Here is a 24,780-nt window from a genome sequence, read left to right as displayed (position 1 = left end):
TTGATATAGAGATAAAAGAGCACATCAGAAGCAAATTAGAGAAATATGGGAAAAAATACCTAGCAGATCTGTAAAAAAGTTCAAACAAGAGATGCAAGGATCCCAAAAGATAAAATATAATAGTTTTGATTACATAGAATTTAAAAGGCTTTTCAAAAAAAAAAAAACACGAATAAAGCCAAGATTAAAAAGAAAACAACTGGGGGAAGAATCTTTGTGGCAAGTTTTTTCTGGTAAAGGTCTCTTTTTCAAAACATATAAAATTTATAAGAATAAGAGCCATTTTCCAGCTGATACATAATCTAAGGGGCAGGCAGTTCTCAAGGGAAGAAACTCAGGCTATCTACACACATGAGAAAATGCTCTCATTAGAGAAATGCAAATGAAAGCAATTCTGAGATTCTATCTCATACTCATGAGATTGGTGAAAATGATAAATGTTGAAAGGGACATGGAAAAGCAGACACATTGATGCACTGTTGATGAACCTGTAAATGGGTCTGACCATTCTGAAAAGCAGTTTGATATTATATACAAAAATTTAGTAAACAATACGTAGCCTTGGATCTACCACTGCCAGGCCTAAAGCCAAAAGTGATCAAACAAATAAGAAAAGAATCTACATGTACCAAAATATTTATAGCAGCTCTTTCTGTGATGTGGAGAAAAAAAACCTGAAAAATAAAAACATGTTCATCCACTGGGAAATGGCCAAATAAGTTGTGGTATATGCATGTGACAGAATATTCTTGTGGGTTTTTTTGTTGGGTTTTTGTGTGTGTGTGGTTTTTTTTAGTGAGGCAATAGGGGTTAAGTGACTTGCCCAAGGTCACACAGCTAGTAAGTGTTAAGTGTCTGAGGCCGGATTTGAACTCAGGTACTCCTGACTCCAGGACCAGTGCTCTATCCACTGTGCCACCTAGCTGCCCCTTACTCTTGTGTTTTAAGAAGTGAGGAAGTAGGAGGCAGCTAGGTAGCGCAGTGGATAAAGTGCCGGCCCTGGATTCAGGAATACCTGAGTTCAAATTCGGTCTCAGACACTTGACACTTACTAGCTATGTGACCCTGGGCAAGTCACCTAACCATCATTGCCCTGCGCCCAAAAAAAAAAAAAAAAGATGAGGAAATAGATGATTTCAGAAACATATGGGAAGATGTATATGAACCTATACAGAAAGAAGGGAACACAACAGAAGAAAAATTTATCCTAGAACATTTTATACAAATGAACAATTTGGAAGACTTTTTTTTTTTTTAAGTGAGGCAATTGGGGTTAAGTGACTTGCCCAGGGTCACACAGCTGGTAAGTGTCAAATGTTTGAGGCCGGATTTGAACCCAGGTCCTCCTGACTCCAGGGCCGGTGCTCTATCCACTGCGCCACCTAGCTGCCCTGGAAGACTTTTAAAAATGGATGAAGAATGAAGTGAGCAGAAGCAAAAGAATGATTTATACAAGACAGCAACACTCTATAGACAAACCATCTTTGAAAGCTGTGAGGACTATTGACCTTCCATGATTCCACTACCTCCCAGAAGAAGGAACACAGAATCAGATTTGTGTGTATGTGTTTGTATTCTATAGCCAGTGAGGGAACTGGCTGCATAACTATGCATATTTGTCTAAAAGAATTTTTATTTTCTTTTCTCCTTTTTTAATGGGGTGGAAAAAATTTTGCAAAAAAAATAAATTAAAAAAAACATTTTAAAAAAAGGATTTGGGGGTGCTACAGGTGTGGAATGCTGCATGCACATGAAGTCACTGTCCTCTTTGTGTGGCTTAATTATTATGTTTTGTTATGAGAGAGCTCTCCTGGTGTGGAGATCCATTAAATGTTTGTCACATGAAAACAAAATCCGTCAATAAAACTTTTTTGAAAAAATTTGTAAATAACAGAAGTCACAGACACTCATAAAATCTCTTAGGGCTTTCTGTTGTTGTGGGTTGGCTTCAGGTTAGATGCTATTCTTTTTTTTCCTATTCCTGTGGTACAATAACTGTTCTTTAGAGGCAGCTAGGGGACAAAGTGAATAGAGTTCTGGGCTTGGAGTCAGGAAGACCTGAGTTCAAATCTGATATCAGAAACTTGCTAGCTATCTGATGCTGGTTGGGGCACTTAACTTACCTCAGTTTCCTCAAATGTAAAATGAGAATAATAATAGCCCCTGTCTCCCAGGCTTGTTTCGAGGATCATATGAGATAATATTTGAAAGGGCTTAGCACAGTGCCTGGCACATAGTGAGCATTTAATAAACACTGTCTCCTTCTTTTCAGTGAAAGTAAAAATACTATTAAAGAATGGGAGAGAGTACCTGAATGTTAGGCTGAATTATTCTCACTGTGAGGTGACAGGAGCAGAGGTCGTATTTCCTTTCCTATCCATTAGTGGGGGAAAGTGTATTCAGACATATGGGAGGCAAGGTGGTATGAGGGGGCAACTGGGTGAAATAGTGGATAGAGCACCAGACCTGGAGTCAAATCTAATCTGGCCTCAGACACTCGCTGTATGCTCCTGAACAAGTCACTTCACCCTGTGTGCCCCAGTTTCCTCATCTGTAAAATGATGAGGTTGTACCAGATTGCCTTTGAAGTCCCTCCCAGCCTATCCCTGAGCCTATGATCTGTGATGTTTAAAATCTAAATGTGTGGTCTCCTTAAATTATAAGCTTTAGCACCAGTCTTTGGGCATTAAGCATTTATTAAAGCATACCAGGTATTCACATGGAGTTCAGAAAGTTAAGAAAAGGCCTATCTAGCCTAGAGTTCCAGCCTGGTCGGGTTCTTCCTCAAGTCCTCCCCCACAAACCTGCTTCAACCACAAACTCCCCAGCAAACTGAGTATGGAAGCTTTTTTATAGGTCTGGATCATGGGTGGTCCTTACACACTGCTTCAAGCTGGATTGGTTAGCATCATCCAAATCCATTGGTTCACTGGACTTGAAGGTGGTCTCCAGTTGAGTTCAAAGTCCTTAGCTTCTGAGAACAATACCTTCTTAAGGGCCAGCCAGGTGTGCTTACTATCTAGTTAACTTGAAGTAGGCCAATCAGCAGTCAATCACTCTCATTAACTCAATCAGTTTAGATTAATCTCCAGGTGAGCCTTTGAGCATCTGCCAAATCCCATTATTTTCTCACAGATTTGATGACCACATGGTGCCCACCTTATTCAAGTTGACTTGAGCTCATATACCAAGAACATTGTGGCACTAGAATAAACTGAATCACCCAAGCAGACCCTCTATATAGCAAATGCCACTCTTTAGCAAATGACCCCACTCACCATTATCCTAGAAGACATTTCAAAATTATCAAGGCAGGCTGGTCCATCAAGAAGAACACTGAGCTAGGCCTCCCTCCAGGAGACCTAGGGGCCAGTCTCCATTGTGCCACTACCCATTTAGGTGACTTTCATTGACCTCTCTGGCCTCATCTTCCCAACCTGTAAAATGAGGTCATTGGACAAGATGATAACAGAGATTGAGAATGGAAAGAGATCTCCAAACCCCCCTCATTTTATTGTTGAGGAAACTGAGGCCCATAGGGGTTAAGCTACTTACCCATGGTCACACAGGCAGTATCGGTAGGACTGAGATATGAATCCGAGCCAACCCAGTCATCTCCACTGGATGCTCCAAAGGAGCCTTTAAATCCTACCTCCTAATGTACCACCTAGCCCTGATATCCAATAGAATATCCAAAGATAATCTATCTTCAAATCACCTCCATTTGGGATTTTCATACTGGGACAGGGTACCATAGAGAAGAGAGAGAGCAGATATATAAAGGGATTGTTGGATTTGGAGTCAAGAAAGATCTGGGTTCAAATCCCACCACATATATTTTACTAGCTGTGTGATCTTGGGCAAGTCACTTCTGGGTGACCTGCCTGTAAAAATGAGAGGTGTGGACTCAGTAACCTCTAAAGTCTCTTCCGGCTTTCTCATTCTAGGATCCTCTGAGCATAAGTAGCCATGATACCTCTTTGTGTGTATCCCTCCTCTGACACACAGTGGCTGTGTCATGATGTCTCTCTCAGAACCCCAGGCAACTCCCTGAGCTTTTAAATTGCAGAGACAGGTTTCAATCTGTGCTGATAGAGGGCGGTCTCTTTACCTGGAAATTCCCTACACCAAGGAAAGACTGAGTTAAGTCCCAGTCACCACAGAGGCCCATTCCCATACTCCTATACTCCATATGCGTCCCCCACACCCTCTCAGAACTGGTCAATACAGTGTATCCTGGTGTGGCTCTCCAAAAGTACACAGCATACATCTTGCTGAGGTCCCAGGTGAGGCTTAAGCAAATAAGACTCTGGGTGTAGCCTGCACCATACAAGGAGAAATAGGAGACACAAGGCAGAGAACCAAAGAGGAGCGTGGTGCAGGAGGCAGTGGTATTCTCCTTGATAAACAGGACACATTCAGAAATCCTTTGGCCCTTTCCAGAAAAAAATAAAATAACATAAAAGGATTACAACTGCCTGAAGATATTTGTAACTTTCACATCATTGGGAAGACAGACTTAATGGCAAAACTGCCAGATACTCCCTTACGTTAGAAAAATGCCGGGCATGGAGCACGAGCTATTCAGCTGGATGCACGTATTTCTGGAAGGAAACGTTTCAGCATGAAAACACTAATGGCTGAGAGAATACCTAACAGTTGCCTCATACATTTATTACTCTGACATACCATTACATTAACAAAAATCATCAATAAAGAGTCATATCTAGCTATTGTGGAAAGGGGGGAGGGAAGAAAGGGAGTAGATATAAAGAGAGGGAGAAAGAAAGAGAGAGAGAGAGAGAGAGAGAGAGAGCGAGAGAGAGAGAGCATGCCCACTGACAAAGCACCCAGAAGACTTTTGTCTTTTGGGTTAATTTGAGATGTCTACATAATTAGATTTTGTGAAATTAACTAACTTGCATGGGCTACAGTTAAAGAATATGGTAAAAAAAAAACGTGCATTTTTTATTATAAAGAAATCAGTATGAGGTTTTTTTAATGCTTTTAAATAATGAATTCCCTTAGTTTTTTTCTTTGACTTAAGTATAACACACAAATCTTAGATTTGACTATATTAGAATATCAGCAAATCAAAGGATATTCTAATCCATAATTTGCATTTAGTTATACATTTTTCATAAGTTCTTGGCTTCAAATGGCAGATAATAATAATAATACTATATTAGCATTTATATAGCACTTTAAGGTTTACAAAACACTCTACAAATACTATTTCATTTTATCTTGACAACAACCCTGGGAGGTAGATGCTTTTATAATTATTACCGTTTTACAGAGTAGGAAACTGAGGCAGAACTTCACAAATCTTGAATCTCTATATAAATGCTAATGGTTATTATTATTACTGATGAAAAGGGCTCAAAATATTCCATATTTATAAAGCACCTACTGAATGCACAATCCCATGGTAGGTGCTGCCAGGAAAACAAATGTTTCTGCCTTTAAGGAGCAGTCTGGTGGAAGATATGACATATAAAAAGGTCAAGAATTTACAGTACATAGATCTTCAGGCTACTCTTTAAAAGTCCATATTGAAAGCAGTTGAGAAGAGAAGAGACACGAAACAGGACAGATGATTACAATAACAGAGACTAAAACTAAAACAATATGGGGGTCATGTCAAGTCTGATCCATCTTAGAGTCCCTGAGCTCAGTGCCCTTGGCCCCTTCCTTTGTCTTCTTTGTCCCTGGGTCATTTCAAGTTCAGTAGTCATTCTCAGACCCCCTGCTCTCTTCTCTGACCAATTCAGTGCTTCATCAGGGGCCCCAAACACACTGGGGCATTGGCCCCATTGAGGGATGCCTATATGTCCCCAGTTCCCTATATTTCTAATTCCCCCTACCTAGTTCTGGGGTTCCATTAGTACTCATTCCTATCTCTGATGCTGATATCCAGAGCTGGAAGCTACTCTTGAGCTGAGGTTTAGTGAGGCCACTCTGCCAGCCCACCTTGTTGCCTAAAATACCCACTGCTGGGAACCTTTCCTTTGAGTTAAGACATTACGACCTAAGAAGTCCCCTGTTAAAAGTAAATTATGCTATCTGCATGGAGTGACGCCCTCTTCTGTAATCCACAAGTAATTGGTGGATCTTACCCAGAACCAGACCACCTCCAACTCCCAGCCATCTCCAAACCATGCCTGTTGCCTACCCTGTTCCCTTCCCCCTGCATTCCGACCCAAGCCACACCATTCCCCTGGTAGACCGTAAGCTCCTTGGTGTCAGATACAGTGTCACTTTGATATTGGTGTCCCCAGATCTTAGCACAGTAAGTGCTTCATAAATTTGTTTTTTTCATTCAAGCCATTACCACCTACTAGGCTTAGATAAGTATAATAGATTGAAGAGCTTTCATCTTGGAAAATGGAGCAGATAAGACCCAAGAACATAGTTTAGGTAGACTTTGATGGGAAGATTTGGGGAGGAGAAAAGGGAAAGAAAGATCTAGAATATGGGCAATGGCTAGGAAAGACAAGCCCTAGAAAGGAATCTAGGGCAGGAGGAAAAGGGAGAGACACTCCGAAAGGAACCTGTTTTCCCCAGAAGAGGAGGTGGGACACCAGTGACGCACTGTGCTTATTTAGTTTTGCACAGAGATGGCCTCACTAAGAACCAGAGGTAGGCCTTAATGACAAGCCAGACACTTCCATTTCCTTCCCCTGCAGAGACTTTTCATTACCAATATATTGATTCATATACAAACAGCTGGGAGTCCAGAATCTGGCTCCAGCCAGGGTTTGTCCAGCTGTATGGCCTTGACAAAGTCCTTAAAGATGAGAAAACTTGGGTCCAAGTCCTGTTTTTAACATGTACTGGCTGCATGATGCTGAGCAAATAATAACCTCTCCAGTCCTCACTTTTCAAATTAGGGGATTCAATGACTCAGTGGCCTCTGAGGTCCCTCTGAGCTTTAAATCTATGATTCTGTGACTAGAATAATTCTTAGGGAACACTGGAAGCTCTAAACCCTGTGATCCTTGGACCTTAGGAAAGCTGTTAGACTAGATCACTACTAATCCCAGTCTAGCTGTAAAATTCTAAAAGTTTTATGAGTCTGTATAAAATATTTGAAACTCCCTTAATCCAGACTACATTTATTTAGAATATGTGCTCATCGGAATTTGTTATTTGTTTAGAAGACAGCAGCAGTGGTAGAAGAAGTGGTAGAAGTAGTAGAAGTAGAAGTAGTAATGAACAGTAGTAGTAAAAGTAGTAATAGTAAAGTAGCAGTAGTAAAAGTAGTAGTAGTAGAAGTAGTAAAAGTAATAGTAGTAGTAGTAGTAGTAGTAGTAATCATAGAAGTAGCAGTAGTAGAAGTAGTAGTAAAAAGTATTAGTAGTAATAGTAGAAGTAGCAGTAATAGAAGTAGTAGTAATAGCAGCAGTAGTAGCCCTCACAAAAACAAAAACAAAAAGAAGGCAGTTAGGTGGCGCAATGGATATAGCACCAGCCCTGGATTCAGGAGGACCTGAGTTCAAATCTGACCTCAGACACTTGACACTTACTAGCTGTGTAACCCTGGGCAAGTCACTTAACCTTCATTGCCCTCCGAAAAATAAAAATAAAAGCAATAGTAGCAGTAGTGGAAGTAGTAGTAAGAGTAGGAGTAGGAGTAGTAAACAGTAATAGTAGAAGTACTAGTAATAGTAGAAGTAGTGGGGGTGGGGGTGATGGCTAGGTATCTAGGGTGCTACTCCTAGATTCAGGAAGACCCGAGTTCAAATTCAACATCAGAAATGAGCTGGGTGGCCCTGGGACATCATTGAACCTCTCAGCCTCAGTTTCCTTATCTGTAAAATGGGGATAATACTGGCCACTGTGGAACCTCCATCACTTCAGGGAGCTGACATTCCATTCATGTGCATGCTTCCTGTCCTCATCCCCAATATCCATAGATCGCAAACCCTTCTTGAATAAGTGATTTTCAAGAATTTCTGTCATCATTCTGTCACCCATTTGGGGATGAGCCTACCTCTCTCAACTTCTTAATATTTTTTCATCAATAACATTAACATACTTCCCTTCCCCCCAATAATATCAGCAAGATTACAAGAAGAATGTTTCAACTACTTATGAAAATAAGCTTTCAAGCATACTTGAACATTTTTGAAGCACCTATTTAATCTGTATTTGAGATTCAAATTGTAAAACATTCTTCCCTATTCATTGTAGCAGGTCCTCTAAGGACCTCTCTACTGGGCAACAGTATTGGCCTAGTTTGACCCACTATATCCACTTGAAAACAATTAAATTGCATTTCTGCTTTTTAAAAGATCCAGGATGGCTCCGCTCACCCCAATTATTCCAAAGCAAAGAGTTCTTACTCTACTTCAAATAACCAAATCCACAACTGGGTTGGACTTCCATGGTTATTGAAACAGCCACCAAAGAGTCTATGGGATAGCAAATATAGAACTTGAAAGAGAAAGCAAGGAACACTTGGGAGAAAGTCAACACTATGAAAAATGAAGGACTCAGATTCATCTTTGCATATTTGCAATCAGCTTCCTCAAGCACCAGCTCTTCTCAGACCCAGTCCAGGGTTCTTGCTTTTGTACCTATATTTCTCAACTTCCTATACTTCCCTGACTACTAAATCCTAACTCTAGTCACTCAGCCTCATGGAAGTTCCTGGAATCAAATCACCTCCCTGAGGTCAGCAATCCTGGCAAACTAAACCCTATTTATCTATCCCCTCCCAATGCCTCTGCTGTAATTAATCTCTGGGTGCCTTCCCTAGCACCCCAAATCACATATTCTCAGAATCACAGAGTTGAAAGGCCATCTGGCCCAACTAATACTCCCCTCTACCACACACCCTGCCAATGGTCATCTAGGCTTTGCTAGAAGACCTCCCATAATGAGTAACTACTATTCTTGTCATCCCATCCCATTTTTTAGAACCTTTTTTTCCATCTATCAAGCCTAAAGCTGCCTCTCTGTCACTTTTGAACATTGCTTTTAATCCTGACTTTCTCTACCTGACAGCCCTCCAAATGCTTAGACAGCTATCAAAGCTTCTCCTTTCTAGGATAGACATCCCTATTCCCTCCAGTTGATCACCAAATGGCCTATTCTCTAGTCTGCAAGAGTGAATTTTCTGGTATTTATTTATTTACTGAGGAAGAGAGTACACGAATTCAGAAATAATGCAATACGTTAAGGAAATTAAGCAAAAAATAAATTGGCCTGTTACTGAGGGATGCCTAAGTTTTCTAATATAATACTTAATTAATATCCCCACAGACACTAGACAGTTCTTACAGAGTCAAAAGGAGTGAGAACCCCACAGTTGATTTCTTTTTATCAAATCACAAAACGTTCCTTATCATCTTCCTCCATTTTTGTAAGCCCTGTCTTTTGCCAGCTGCTGTTCCCCATCTGGTCCCCTTCTTCTCTATATAGCCAAACTCAAAAAATAAATAGATAAATAAATGAGCAATAAATAAGAAGCAAATGGAACTGTAATTTATTTTCATTTCTGAGTATTTGGCTATTGCCAAAAATCTTCTAAGATCTGCTTTTCTTGTTAGAAAAAAATACGTATGTGTACTCTTTGGTTTCATTTTCACAGTATCAGGGTTCGATTTCTTTTTTCAGTTTTCAAAAACCTGAGGCCAGACTTCAAGTCACAAGCTATTACTGTGACAAATGGAGTCTCCAACACCTTGGTATCAAAACCACAGCGGCCACATCCTGCCATGATTCTAATGAAACATCCCTGTCGTGAGCGACTTCACTAACAGGGAGTTCAATAGAAAGGGAAACAGCCCTGTGATGGAGAAGATGATCATGCCATCGTCCCTGAGGCCACCCTGAGTGAGGAGGTAGAGGGGTGGGGCTTGGAACACCGAGGTTGGCTGCCTCTCCAGAAAGGATGAATCCACGCTTTCTGCGGAGCTGTGTGCGGTCATTTTGTATTGGAGAGGCCCCAGAAATAAAAACAATACACTTTGAATTGAACTGACATAGAACCATAGGCTTCAAGCGACATGAGACCTTAAAGGTCAAAAAGCTCATCCCTCTAATTTTACTGATGAGGAAACAGACCAAGAGTTTAAGGGGCTTAAGTCAACACCGCACCAAGCATGGCTGTGCTAAGGCACACAGCTGCTCGTGTATTTGGGGGGAAAGCATGGCACAGTGAAAAGTCCTTTGGAGTCAGAGAAACCTCAATTCAAGTTTTCTCCTGATGCTTACTTCTTATGTCACCTTGGGCAAATTGCTTAAATTCACAGACCTCAGTTTCCTTATCTGTGAAATGGCTGTGTTGGTTTTCTAAGGTCTTTTCCAACTCTAAATCTTTAATTCCATGACCTGAGTTCCAATTCCACTTCTGCCACTTACTACTTTCATGTCCATGGGCAAGTCTTATGGCTTCTCCAAGATCCATTTTGTTGTAGGAAATGACCTATTGCTTCCCTTCAACCTCTCAATCTATGGGCGTAGATGATATAGATGAACAGAATACATGTATCATTTGAAGAGTGAAAGAAACCTCACAACTGGCAATCTTGGGGATCCCTAGGAGGTAACCTAAAGTCACTGCCTCATGGACATTCAGAAAGGTCATAGAGGCAGCCATTTGGAATCTAAGATCCACAAATCTCCAACAAGAAGTGGTGCCAGAGAACAGGAATGGACTTCACTGGGTGCCAAGTACTTCTCTGTCTTCCATCACCTCACCCCACTCCAGCTAGGAGGGTCACCTCTCCCCTCTTTACCTCCACTAGCTAAAAGTTGGAATAATCCTCAAGCTAAGTGCCAAGCTGTCCTGCTCCTCACCTGGGTCCTGTGTTGCCCAGTTTGACTTCTTGAATTCCAGTCTTCCAGGACCTTCAAGATCTGCCTGGCCTCTCAAGCCAGACCTCAGTTCTTATCTGGGGGCTCCTGGCTAGGGTCCCCAGGCCATGGCCAACTGGACCTTCCAGTTTGCCTAATGATCTCCATCTTCCCTCTCCTCACCTCATTGATTATTTTACTTTTCAGTTTAGACAGCGGTGACTTAGAAGAAAGACAATCCCTTCACCAATAATATACAAGGTCATTACTTTCACACAGTAAGAGATTCTTACTTACTTAGGGCCGACCCCTACATTCAAAATGACTTCCTGTTCACACTACTAACTTATTCGAAGAGTGAACATGTCTGGCACCCGTTGCCATCACTTGGGAAGTGGCAAATTGTAGTTCTAACCTAAGTTTTCAGAATAAAAATAGCTCCCTATTATTGAGGTTATGTCTTTTATTACCACCAGAAGCTTGTTTATGAAAGAATACACTTGGAATAACATTATTTGGTGCTGGTTCTGTTGCATGCCTTCTTTCTCACTTGAAGATACAAATTGCTCTTTTTCTTTATTGATTATTGTCAGTCACAATTGTTGGGGAAGGAAACGAGATGGATTTGGGTAATGTTCTTTTATACCAGTTTATGTAATAAGGAATGATGAGTCATTGCTGTTTTCTGGCCCATTCAGAGGCTTTGAATGTAGGGAAAGGATATAAATTCCCTTTTAAGATTCTGAACCATCTTCTTTTCCATCTATTATGATGCAGTAACAGCCTTATACACGATTGAAAGCCTAGGGTAGCATTGAATGGCTCTATAAGTGTTGAGGAGATTATTACACAGGAAAAAACTGTTTAAAAGGGATTTCAGTGTCATAGTATGTGGAGAACTCCCGGTATGAAACGCCCATCCAAAGAAGCAGATTCACAACTATTCTCAAATTTATAGCCTTAGAGAGTTGCCTGAGTATTGAAAGGGTTAGGGTTAACCCTAAATTCAGGATCAGGACTTGAACCCAGGTCTTCCTAATTCCAAGACAAGCCTTCTATCCATGCTACATCATTCTGCCTCTCATAATAATGAAATAATAATATCAAAAGCAATGAGACTCATTCTAAGGCTTAGAAAGTATATACAAGCATCATGTCTTTAGAGTTTCATGACTCCATGAATTTAGTGACTTTAGTGACTCCATGAGGTAAGATGGTCAGGTTTATTAAATTATTTGCCCAGGACCTCAGCACTACTAAGTGTTGCAGACAGTTAAGGTCTTCTTGGCTCCTTCTTCAGAGCAAAAACATTCACATTGATTCTTGTGACTAAGAAAGAAGGACAGAAGGAAAACATGGCTTTCCCCCAAGCACACATGAAAGGGTAAAGTTACTCATCCCAAATCGTGGTCAACACATTTACATTCAGTCATCTGAATTCATGTTTGAAGATCACTTCTCCAATGCCTGATTAGAGAAATCTGGTTGAGTAGGCAAATTTCCATGTTAGACCAAAGAATTAGAAGAAGAAAAGAAAAAAAAACTCAGATGTTACGTTGGAAGATAAAATGGAATACATTTTTATTTGTACCATAATCTGAACTTAGTTTAGAGAAAGTTGGCTTGCAATTTTTTCTCCACTTAATTGACTGTCTGAACATGAAACTTATTTTCCAAAACTAATTAGAGTTTCTCCCTAATTAATATTCAAGACCTAAATATGTTATCTTTGCAGTGCGATACATTTATTTTTTTAAGTCAACCATGAAGGTAATTATACTCTTGCTTTCTTAAAAGTAGGTATGTTTTTATTCATTCTGTACATGTCTCTCCTTCCCTTTCAGGCAATGATCGAAGAAGCCCTCACCAGAGCAGAATCCTTCTCAGTCATGTACACACCATTTGCAACGAAAGTAAGGGCCGACAAAATAGAGAAAGTGAAGGAGGTTTTTACAAAAACCCACCCTGCATATGTGGAGTATATGTACACAGGTAATGACCAACATACTCCTATTCATTTGTAAGTTATATTTATGGTTATAGTTAACTTGGTTTTTATTTATCATTTTATTTAAGTAAATGTTTAGTTATATTTCAATGTAAAATAAGAACGAGGCTTCATAATGTAGTGCCTAGAGAACCAGTCTCAGAATCAGAAGACCTGGGTTCAAATCTCACCTCTGATACACAACTGCTGTGTGGCTTTGGGTAGGTCCTTTAGTGCCTTTAGTTCCCCAGTCAATCCTCCAAGAATATAAATTATGAGGAGGATGCTCATCTGTATTGGTAATGGAGTTTACTTAACTCGGCATTCCCTACATGAATGAAATCAAAGGTCAGGGCAAAATAAATAGACTGTGTCATTATTATTGTTTTGGGTTTTGAGGGGGTCTTTTTGGTCTTTGAGGGGCAATGAGGGTTAAGTGACTTGCCCAGAGTCACACAGCTAGTAAGTGTCAAGTGTCTGAGGCTGGATTTGAACTCAAGTCCTCCTGAATCCAGGGCAGGTGCTTTATCCACTGCACCACCTAGCTACTCCCTATTGTTTTGAATTTAAGGAATGAAAGCCAGAAAAGATAAGTAGTTTAAATCCATTTAGTATATTAAAAGTTTTCTTTTTTAAGGGGAGGAGAAGATCTTGGGTAGCCATCTCTCATAAAAGGGAGGGGAGTAGTGAAACAAGATGCCCCAAATAAGCTGTGCACTGAGTCAAACTGGGGGCCAAGTTAATGGGTGTCAGAACTGGGACCTGGTTCTTGATGTCCATATTTGGGGTGAGAAGTTGGAAACTGTGAAGTCTAGAATGGAACACAGTCAACTAAAGGTCCATGTTTCCCAATAGCCCATCATGGGCACACTTACGTTTATGATGCAATATTATTCTAGACTTTGATTTCACTGTTGTCTCACCTTCCACTTTCTCTTTGGGCCCTTTCTATTATTCTCTCTTGGTTTCTGCTTTCCCCTTCTCTCCATACTTGCTGACATTCTCAAGAGGGTTGTGTTGGATGGTTGGTCCCCAAATAGGGTTCCAAGAGACCCCAGGATAGCCAAAAGGGTCCTAGTGCCAAGTTCTTCCCCATCAGGGCTAAGAAGGAAGACTCATGAAATCCTGGAAGGTACACATAGATCAATGACTTGCTGTCATACTTTGGTCAAAGTGCATCCCCTCTCATCCACTTATATCCCCTTGATGGAATCCTATCACCCTTGAAGCAACAGCAGTGAGTGTCATTTACCAGCGATAGCCCAAGGTCATAGCTCTATAAGCATCACCCACAATCCCAATCACTGCCCTTTATTGGACAAAGAGAAAACTCATGTCACACGGAAGAAAAGTTCGGGCCAATTTGTCAGGAAACCTTTCAGACCAAACTCTTGAACTATCAAGTGCTCTCTGAACAAGGTCCTTAGGGTTTACCAAGTAAATCCAGCCAATGATAACACATCATAAATCTCAGAGGAGCTGCAGAAAGGCCATCTGTCTGGGGAGAACAAGGGAGAGCAAAGCTTTTTCCAGTGTGACTGCTTGTCTCTAATCTGGTCAGCTCGAGCCCTAGTTGAGAATAAGTAAAAGACCAGATGACTAGCTCAGATTTCCCAGTTGTACAAGCCATGCTAGACCATCAATAGCTTGAGTTTGGACATTTTTCTATTTCTTCCAGACCTCAGAAAATTGAGAGACAGAGAGGCATTGTGAGAAGAGCTTGGGACTTGGAGACCTGACTTCAAATCCTGCCTCAGAACTAACTAGCTGTGTGACCCTGGGTTATTTATTGGACCTCTTTGCCTCAGTCTCTTCACCTGTAAAATAGGCATAGTAATAGGAATCAAATGAGATAATATTTGTAAAGTGCTTACCACAGTGCTTAGCACATAGCACACCCTTAATAAATGCTTGGTCCCCTATGATTGAGTCTCCTCTATATACCCTAGTTCCCCTCATCAGCAAACTAAGGGAAATGGACTCATGGGTTCTTAATCTTTTTTTGTCATTGACCCTTTGCCAGTCTGATAAAGTCTAGGGATCCCTTTTGGGATAAGGCATCTGGTGGGGCAGTATAAAGAACTCTGAGCCTAGAGTCAGGAAGATTTGAGTTCAAATCTAGCTTAAACACTTATTAGCTGTGTTACTCTGGGTGAGTCTCTTGGTCTCAGTTTCCCCATTTGTAAAATGAGGATCATAACAGCACCTTCCCCACAGGGTTGTGGTAGGGATCAAAGGGTATATTTGCAACAGTATCTAGCATATAGTCGGTACTATATAAATGCTTGTTCTTTTCCCTTCCTCTCCCTTAAATGCATAAAAGCCATAAGATTAGCTAGGAAGCCAATTGCACAGTTAGCAGTGTTTTTAAAACAAGTTCACAGACCCAAGTTAAGCATCCCCAGAGTGGATGATTTCTTAATGTCCCATCCACTCTATTGTTGCATGAGTCATGATTTCAGTGGTATGGGTGATGCCTTCACCAGAGTAGACCATAATTCCTCCATGCCTTACTGGGCTTTCTAGTGAGTCACTGTGGCCAAAAAGTTGGTGACCTTGTGGCTAACTTCATGGCGATGAGCTAGTTCTGTTCTCATATTGGCAAATATACAGTTCTTCATGGGACCTGTACTCAAAGGCATTCCTGTTTTCTACCAAAGCTTGGAGAGCCATATTATTCGATTCTATTCTAACTTCATATATTGTCCATATATGAGAGGCAGCAAAGCATAGTAGGGAACTGATTTTGTAATCAGAAAGACCTGGGTTCAGGCCCTGACTCTGAACCATCCTGGCTGTGTAACCCTGGACTGGAGATCACACCCTCTCTATGTCCCTGGAAATTGAGACTAGATCCATCTATGGCAGAGCTGAGCCAAGCTGCATTGGTAAATAGAGAGAGTTTCCTTACTAGAAGCTCCCTTCACAAATGAAATCGTAACTTAGTTTTCTTAAAATAGTATCTATCCTTATGTGTACACATGCCTTTTCTCCCTCTAAAATCTAAGCTTTTATCCTCTCATTATCATCTTCCTATCCCCCATGTCTAGCACTGGACCTGGCACAAATTAGGTACCTAATAAATGCCTCTTTGGTGAGAAAGTCATAACAAATTCCAGAGTTTTCACAGGATAACAGAGTCATAGATGCAAGGGACTTTAAAGCCCATCACATCCTCATCTCCCCTCCCCCATTTTATGGATGAGAAAACAGAGGTGTCAAGAAATTGTGACTTAATAATAGCCAACATCTATGTAGTCCTTTAAGGTTTGCAAAGCACTTGATATATATTATCTCATTGGATCCCAGCAATGACCCTATGAGTTAGGTGCTATAATTATCTCCATTTTACAGATGAGGAAACTGAAGCTGGGGGAGGGTCTAATTGGTTTGCCCATAGCCACATACTGGTAGGATTTGGACCCTGGTTCTCCTGATCCCATATCCATTGCCATATACCATTGGCTTATAATTTGCTGGCTTCCATTTTTTATTTCCCCAGACATATTCGAAACACCTAAAGTTCTCATGATTACACCCCCTGGAAATGCACAGAAACAATCCCCATCTTCCCCCAGCTGCACTCACACATGGATGCCTAAAGATGTATATATCTGTGTATGAGGTGTGCACATGTGATGTTCGCGCGCGCTCGCACACACACACACATACGGATGCTGAAGGTAGGTTTTGTTCTGGAAAAGTAACAGCCACCTCAGTAGTAGCCAGAACCAAACGAAATGGACTTTAATTACAGCAAGGAACAATCAGGCTTCAACTGAAGGTCATAGATTCTCCATCCCTGGGGCTCTTGGACAAACAGCCCCATCCCACACTGACATTTTTTGCTGGAAACGAAGTTGCCATCATTAAAACTCAGAGTCTCATGGATACTTTCTATTCTCCGAATGGGGAGCAGATGGGGGCTGGCAGATGTGTAAGCATCTCAAAAAAATCATGCTCACCCCCAGATCACCTTCTTCAAATTCAGATCTTAGTGAGTTCACCACTCACTGATCACATGACTCTTCTGGCAAAGGAGGCAAGCGATGGTAGTAGCAGGCAACCATTCAGGGGTTCCCTTGAAGAGGGTACCCCCAGAACAGTTCACTTCTGCACTAGCCTTTCCCAAATGAATATTCACCAATAGCATCCATTTTCAACCATTTATTTTATTTAACATACCAGCTAAACTTAAGGATGAATGAAGACTGAGAATTATCTTCCCTTCAAAGATTTTTACCTTGCAAATAATATATGTCAAATTGGATAAACTATGTAAGGAATCCTTTATCAAACTTTAAGCCGCTATATAAATGCTAGCCATTATTATTCCTATTTTTATTTTACAATGGAGTTTCTTTAAAATGCCAATATTGGGTGATGTCTACCATCTGTGTTACCTTAGTTAAATTACTTAATATTGCTAAGTCTTAGATTGGGGAGAATCAGACTGGATGACTTCTGAGGTTTCTTCTAGTCTTGATTCTATTTTCCTTTCATCCATTTCTGATGCTTTACAGGCTAACAGTGTTTACAAAATCTATTGTTTGTATTTTGTAAAATTGTTTTTCTTTCAGGGAGAGTGCAGAGCGGAGGACATGATTAGACCTGCAGATGTCTGAATTCACATAAGATCTCGCTGTGTTATCACAGGGCTAAACTATATATTGTTTGGGGAGGGAATGTACTCATTTTAAAGTAGTGTAGCTGCTCATTTTTCTTGTTAAAAGAAAAGCTCAGCTTGATTCATGCCGGGTAGTCTGTGTACATCAAATAAATAACAATTTCCTAGCACAAGAATTTCTTTCTTTTCATTTATAAAGTTTTTGCCTGGGATTTTATTCATATATTCCAGCAAAAAAAAAAAGAATGCAATTCTGCATATTTTTCTACAGGCATGGCTGTATTTTAATAATAATAAAGTAATCTAATAAGCATATGCTGACTTTTCTTGATAGAAATATCAAGATTTATTTATGGAATAAATAAACAATCAGGAATCCTTAGTAATGCTTAATAGAAAAGTTTTCTGGTTCAGATATCAATTACTTCAGCACTTAGGTGGATGAAATAATACTTTATCTCATCATTCCAATTTGATTCCCAAGAGTAAATATATACTTCTAGAGAATGAATATATTGTTTTTAAATAGACCTATAAAAGTTGCTTTTCAGTAAAATGGATAGCTTTCAGTCATCATTTACTAGTAAAGATAATACATCTTTATGCTATCTAAATTACAAAATTAGTATTCTTCCCCCTATTTCTTCATTCTAAATGCCATCTGGAAAAGTATTAGAAATGCTTTATAGCCCAAACAAGAATTTTCAAGTTCAAACACTTTCCTCTTTACAACCAGCCTCTGAAAAGGGACATAGTATAAACCAGCCTAGGCTGCACTGATGGTATCCCTCCGCATTGTGGAATAAATATGTTTGAGCAAAATTGTTGTAAAGTGAATTAGTATAATGCAGCCCATATTTGTTCCATTTGAACCATTGGTGTAATGTGTACTGGATATACAAAGAATGAGTTCCCAAAGGGAGGAAAATATCCCCCAATAGAAGTAGTGCTTTGGTAGACGTGTGATTTCATAGATGTGAGTATTTTCTTTCTACTCCTTCTTTGTTAAAATTTTCTCATGCTATATAGTTCTCATCTGTGTCTTCTCATGAGTTTTCCATAGATGGTCTTCCCAACATGCCTTAGATCTTCCTCTTATTCTTTTACTCTCTTAAAAAAAACTATCAGTATGGGGACAGCTAGGTGGCGCAGTGGATAGAGCACCAGCCCTGGATTCAGGAGAACCTGAGTTCAAATCCAGCCTCAGACACTCAACACTTAACTAGCTGTGTGACCTTGGGCAAGTCACTTAACCCCAATTGCCTCACCCCAAAAAAAAATTATCAGTGGAACACTCCATCCATCCTTAGCTTTCCTGTCCTTTCTGCATGATTGACAATATTTACTGAACAATATCCCCTATCGCTCCTGATGTCCAAGTCATTGTTAGTAGTATATCCTACTAAGGTCCACTATGTGGCTTGCCAAAATCTTGGGGGGTTGGGGTTATTTGTAGTTTCCATTCTCCTAAGATCATGTTTTTCATGACTTGTAGCTACGTAGCATCAGCAAGAGGATACTAGTGTTCAAGAGATGAACTTTGATGCCAACAAGCAGTTTGAAGTCATCAAAAATACTACCCAGTTTCTAAAATGGCCAACCTGGTCACCTTTTCCTACCTAGTTCTGAGGCCAGTACCTTACCCATCAGTAATACTTGTCCAAAGTTGACTTACTGATGAACTATTTGTGCTACTCATCCAGCTGCACATCATGAGCAGTGTGAGTTTTTCATCCACTTTGTTTAACCATTGTGGATGAAGAAAAGAGGAAGAGAGCAAACATATATGTTTGAGAGGTTTATATATCTATATCTATAGATAGATAGATAGATAGATAGATAGATAGATAGATAGATAGATCTGATATGTGCCAGACATCATGCTGAGCCCTTTACAAATATATCTCAGTTGATTAACCCAAAACTTTTTTATGCTCGTAGCTATAAATCCAAGCTTATTAGCAAAATGTAAGATTTAAAAAACAAATTTGATCAAACTTTTGGTTATATTAGTTTCAATACACTTATAAGTGTTGCTGATGACATACTAAACTATGCCTCTTCATTAACTTGCAAACATTTGGTCCTGTCATGGTCCTGTATCTAATTCTATTTGTGTAGACATTAGCTATAGAAAACCACCGATTAAACATCATGTCACCAGCATTGGCCAATAATCAAGAAGAAATTAGCATTAGATTATCAATAAGAAGTATCATGACTTAAATTCAATAAGTCAGTAAATATATATTAAGCTCCTGATACGTGCCAGGCATTGTTGTGGGCACTGGGGAAGGAAGGAAAGCAAAGGAAGGCAAAAGACAGTCCTTGCTCTCAAGGAGGTCAGTCTAATGGAGAAGACAATAGGCAAGTAATAAGTACAGTCAAGAATACAGGATAAATTGAAGCTAATCAACAGAGGAAGGGAATTAGAATTAAGGGGAATCAGTAAAGGGTTCCTGTGGAGGGTGGGATTTTAGCTGAGACTTGAAGGAAACCAAGGAAGCAAGGAGGGAGGGAATTCCAGGCATGAGGAATAGCCAAGGAAAAAGCCCAGGGTTAGGAGATAGAATGTCTTGTTCAAATAACAGCAAGGAAGCCAGTGTCAAAAGTGTTAAGAAGTCTGGAAAGGTAGGAAGGGCACATGTAATAGAATATTTTAAAATCCTAACAGAGTCTTAACTCCTGGCGAATGAAGTGTGCTAATCAGCTATACCAAAGGCATCGACAACCATCAAGGCTTATGGAATCCATAAGGATTTTAAATGAAAGTTAATTGAATTAAATAAATTAACCCAATAAATAAATAAATTAGTTTGCTTAAGCTCTATAAATAATTATGTGACTAGATTATGTAGAAAAATATAATAAATAAATGTTTTATTTAATACATTATTAAATAAGTTTATTGGATAAATTTAATTAAATTATCTCATGTGAATTAATCATGTGATTTATTTGCCCATCCAGTTTTTTTCCAAAAGTTGAGAGAATTAAATTCATTTAGGCAGAATCCATAAGACCATCAATCTAGAGGTTAAAAGGATCTCACTAGCTATCCCATTAAACCCCTTAATTTCACTTAAACCCAGGGATTTTAAATAACATTCCTGAGGTCACACAGGAAATAAAGACAGAGGCAAGATTTGAACTCAAAACCTCTGCCTCCAGAGCCAGGGCTTTTTCCAGTGCCCCATGCTATGATGCAAATACTTCAAAAACCACAAAAGTCAATATAAATTACTATTATCAAAGAACATTACTCTCTTTGGAGGGAAGGTTAGAATTCATATGTGTTCTGATGGGAATGCATCTCTAAAATTATAATGGAAGTCAAGGGAAATATTTGCTTTGTTCTCTAGCTATTCTCTTTACACAGCGTTTTTCCCCCCAAGAACACCTTGAATTGTGGAATTCAAGGTCAAGCAACATGTGTCTTTAAAAGTGAAAAACAGATTTCTTATTTATTGGAACAAGAACAATAACCAACCATGGGAAAGTTGCTGCCTCTTGCTCATTTCTTGCTGATGTGAACTTGTGGAGAACTTCCAAGAAAAGGGGAATTGGCATTTAAAAAGAGGACCAGATAAAACCTAGAAAGAGAAAGATCAAAGTATTAGCATTAAAATAAGCGAGGTGTGAGTCAAACTCTCTGAAGCTGACCAGAAAAATAGAAGTAATCGAAAGCCTACATGGTCCCATCTCACCCCCACCTCCAAATAACAGAGAAGCTTTACACTATACCAAAATGTGAGACAATTTTGTTATGAACAAAGGGTGTGGAAATAGCATCTCCTCAAGAAGATAGAGGCTCCCAGACCAACAGAATGGTGGTCAAAAGCATGCTAAACATGAGGCTATTTCAAAAATAACCGTAGAAAACATTTCCTTTTCTTGTTTTTGAATAAATTCACCATGACTAGTTCATTTCAAATCTCCTGAGAACTTGGAAAGAATACAAAAGGGGGGGGGCTTTTTTTAAATCCAAAGAATCCATATTACTTCACCGATATTTAAAAGCAGAGAGCTCTGCCCTAGGTTCACAGACTGGTTCTTCTATTTCCTTGCTGTATGTTAGATCATTTTCGAGGTCTCTTCCAGCTCCAAATTTATGAGGCGATGAATCAGTCGATCAATGAGCATGATCAAGCACCCACTCCATGGCGGGGCACTCTGCCAGACACTAGAGATACAAAAAACAAAAATGAAACTTAACCTGCCCTCAAGGAGCTTACATTCAAAGAGTAAGAGGTTGTTAACCTCGAGTTTGTGAAACTTATTTTTTAATTGTTTGATAACTATATTTTAATATAATTAGTTTCCTTTCTGTGTTTTATGCACTTAAAATATGATTCTGAAAAGGGGTCCACAGGTTTCATCTGACTGACAAAGGGGTTCACAACACAAAAAGGTGAAGAACCCATGCTCTACTCATCCTCTGTTGTGCCATGGAATTGAACTTGGGTTTTCAAAGGTTGTTCAGGTAGAATGCAAACTTTGGCAAGTCCCAGCGAGATTTCAAATACTGGACTAGTGCTGCATTATTAGTCTGCTGTCCATCGACCAACCTAATTAAATTTAGAAAGGGTCATTACCAATTTGGTGATGATGGTGATTATGTGTTTGTTCACCACAACTCATCTGAGTTAGGATTTAGAGTATGAATACTAACAAAATCACAGATCCTTGAAGTATCCTATAAATGAGTAATTCAGACCTTACTATAAGAGTTTAGAGATGGTAGAATTCAAAATTCAATTGAGATAATGGACTCAAGAAAATTTCCAAAGAACAGGCGGGCTTTAAAATGAGTCTTCATAGTTGGGTAGTATTGCAAGAGGAACAGAGTAACAAGGGAAAACAGCATTGATGGTAGATAACTCATGCCATCTTGAATCCACTGCAAGTTTATGTTTGCTAACTTCAACTGGGCCCAGTCAGGTGATGTGATCCTCCTTTCATTCATCTTTTATTTGATTTGTTACAACCGTCCCCTTTTCCTCTGGAGCCTCTCAGTGGAGGGGGAAAAGTCAAGTATGAAAAATACGAATCTAACATTGAGGAGGATAGCACTGCCTTTGTAGGAAATACTTGGAGAAGGGGAAGGTTTAAAAGAGAAGAACATAAGTTCCATTTTGGATATGTTGAATTGAGATACCCACAGTCTATGCAGTTGGAGATATCTGGGAATTAAGTTCAGAAAAGTGCCCAGGAACATGTATATAGATTTAGTAGTCAGCCATATAGACTGTATCATTGAACCAGTTGAGTAGAGAACTAAGGGAGAAAAGGATCACAAAAACCAAGGGAAGACAAAGCCAGGAAAAGCAGTATAGCAAAAGCTGCAGATAGATCAAGGTGAATGAACACTGAGACAAGGTTATTGGGTCTTGAATTGAAGAGATTGTTGCCAGCTTTTAAAAGAGCTATGTCAACAGGCATTTGTTAAGCACCTATTCTGTGTCAATCACTGTGCTAGGTTCTTGGAATCAAAAATGGTCCATGCCCCCAAAGAGCTCCCAATCTAATATCAGTCAGCCAATAAGCATTAGTTAAATGTCTACTCCATGCCAGGCACTGTGCTAAATGTTGGGAATACAAAAAGCTACAAAAGATAGTCCCTGACCTCAAGGAGCCTCACAATCTAATGGGGAGACAATAAGCAAACAAATGTGAACAAACAAGCTATGTGCAGAGGAAAGTGAAAATATTTAACAAAAGGAAGGCACTAGAATTAATAGGTGTTAAGAAAGACTTCCTGTAAGTGAAATTTTAGTTGCTACTTGAAGGAAGCCAGGAAGCAGAAATGGGGAGGGAGATGATTTCAGGCATCAGGAACGAGGGGGCCAGCCAGTAAAAAAATATCCCTTTAATAGCTGAGTGAGATATCCCTTTAATAGCTGAGTGGAAGATGGAACACAATAAGGAGAAACTTGAGGCAGTTAGACCAACTAAGCAGAAGAATATTGCAGTTGTCCAGAAGTGAGGTCATGAAAGCATGCACCAGGGTGATGACAATGTCTAAGGAGGGAAGGGGGCATTTGCAAAAGATGTTGCAAAGGCAGAATAGACAGGACTTGGCAAAAGATCAGATATAGGTTGGATCCAACATATTGAATAGGGGTTAATAGAGAGTGAAGAGTTGAGGATGATACCAACATTGTGAGCATTGGAAGATGGTGGGGTTCTTAAAAGTAAAAGGGAAGGTAGGAAGAAGGGAGAATTTGGAGGAAATAGTTTGGTTTTGGATGTACTGAGTTTGAGATTTACAAAATGGTGATATCAGAAACCAGATGTCAAGGGGGTTAAGTCATTGGGTAATGAGGGTAGAAAAGTGAGACAATAAATTGAAGCTCCTTTTGAAGATGACTTGAAGCTCAGATCTGCAAGTCAACTACCCAGAGGTGGTTATTGAAGACATACGGATGGAGAAGATGGAGTGATGGAGAAGAGACAGAGCCTTGGAGAAAGATCATACTAGGGAACCCACTAAGGATACAGAGAGGGAACTGTCAATGAAAAAGGAAAACCATGAGATTATACCAATCATGGAAGACAAGGAAAGAAGGAAAGGTTGGTCAAGAGGGTTAGATGGTGCAGAGGACTCAAGAGGGACAAGGACCAAACAATGGAAAAGACAAAAGAAAAGAAGGTAAAAGCCAGTTCTAGCTTTTCATTATTCCTGCTACTGGAAAACAGGTAACCTTTTATTACTGAGAGTCAGAAACCTCTTATATAGGGTGGAAAACATTTTCAGTAATTATCTATTTCTGCAGGGTTTTAATCTTCATAATATTTCCTCATTATTATCTTAAAAGCCTGTGTCCCCAATGACAAAAATACAAACTGTTTTATCCTGATTGCTACAGGATGATTTTTTTCCCAAACTGGGCAAATGGACCTCTTAAAATTAATGCAGGTAACTTCATCTAAATAACATTTCAATTTCTGACAAATTACAAAGGAATTTGACTATTAGATTTCACTCTCCTTCTTGCCTTCCCCTACCCCTCCTCATTTTGTTTTTAAGTGGCAAAGGAGAAAAAGATCTCTTCTAAATCAATTCTGATTTCCAACCTAGGGGTGGTACAGTCCATTTCACTTTAAAACCAGAGGCACAAGTGCTTCTCGGACTCAGGTAGAAGTTTATGAGCCCAAAACTGAGAACAATTAGCACTCAAATTAACATGACATTAGAAACTCAACAGCTGGGAAACATTTTGTCATTTCTTGCGGTGGACCCCTGCTGTACAGAATCTTCAGACAAAGGCAATTTACTATGTGGGCAAATGGCAAGAGAAATAACATTGAGGGGGAGAAAAGTCAGCGATGTGTGGGTATACAGCTTCTCACCTCCTTA

At 39.7% G+C, this 24,780-nt stretch overlaps 1 protein-coding gene across 1 annotated transcript in view; it reads left to right on the top strand.

The window, feature by feature from the left end:
• The window catches only part of SPATA16 (spermatogenesis associated 16), a 269,868-nt gene that overhangs the window by 186,787 nt on the left and 58,301 nt on the right, over window positions 1–24,780 (top strand). Inside the window, exon 5 of the mRNA XM_043998358.1 lies at window positions 12,651–12,798. Within this exon, the coding sequence (XP_043854293.1) occupies window positions 12,651–12,798 (148 nt within the window). The remainder of the gene's footprint in view (window positions 1–12,650; window positions 12,799–24,780) is intronic.

The sequence above is a fragment of the Dromiciops gliroides genome, chromosome 3 (assembly GCF_019393635.1).
Source record: "Dromiciops gliroides isolate mDroGli1 chromosome 3, mDroGli1.pri, whole genome shotgun sequence".
Lineage (NCBI taxonomy): Eukaryota > Metazoa > Chordata > Mammalia > Microbiotheria > Microbiotheriidae > Dromiciops > Dromiciops gliroides.
The sequence above is the reverse complement of the archived record's forward strand: the minus strand, read 5'-3'. Positions and strand labels throughout refer to the sequence as shown.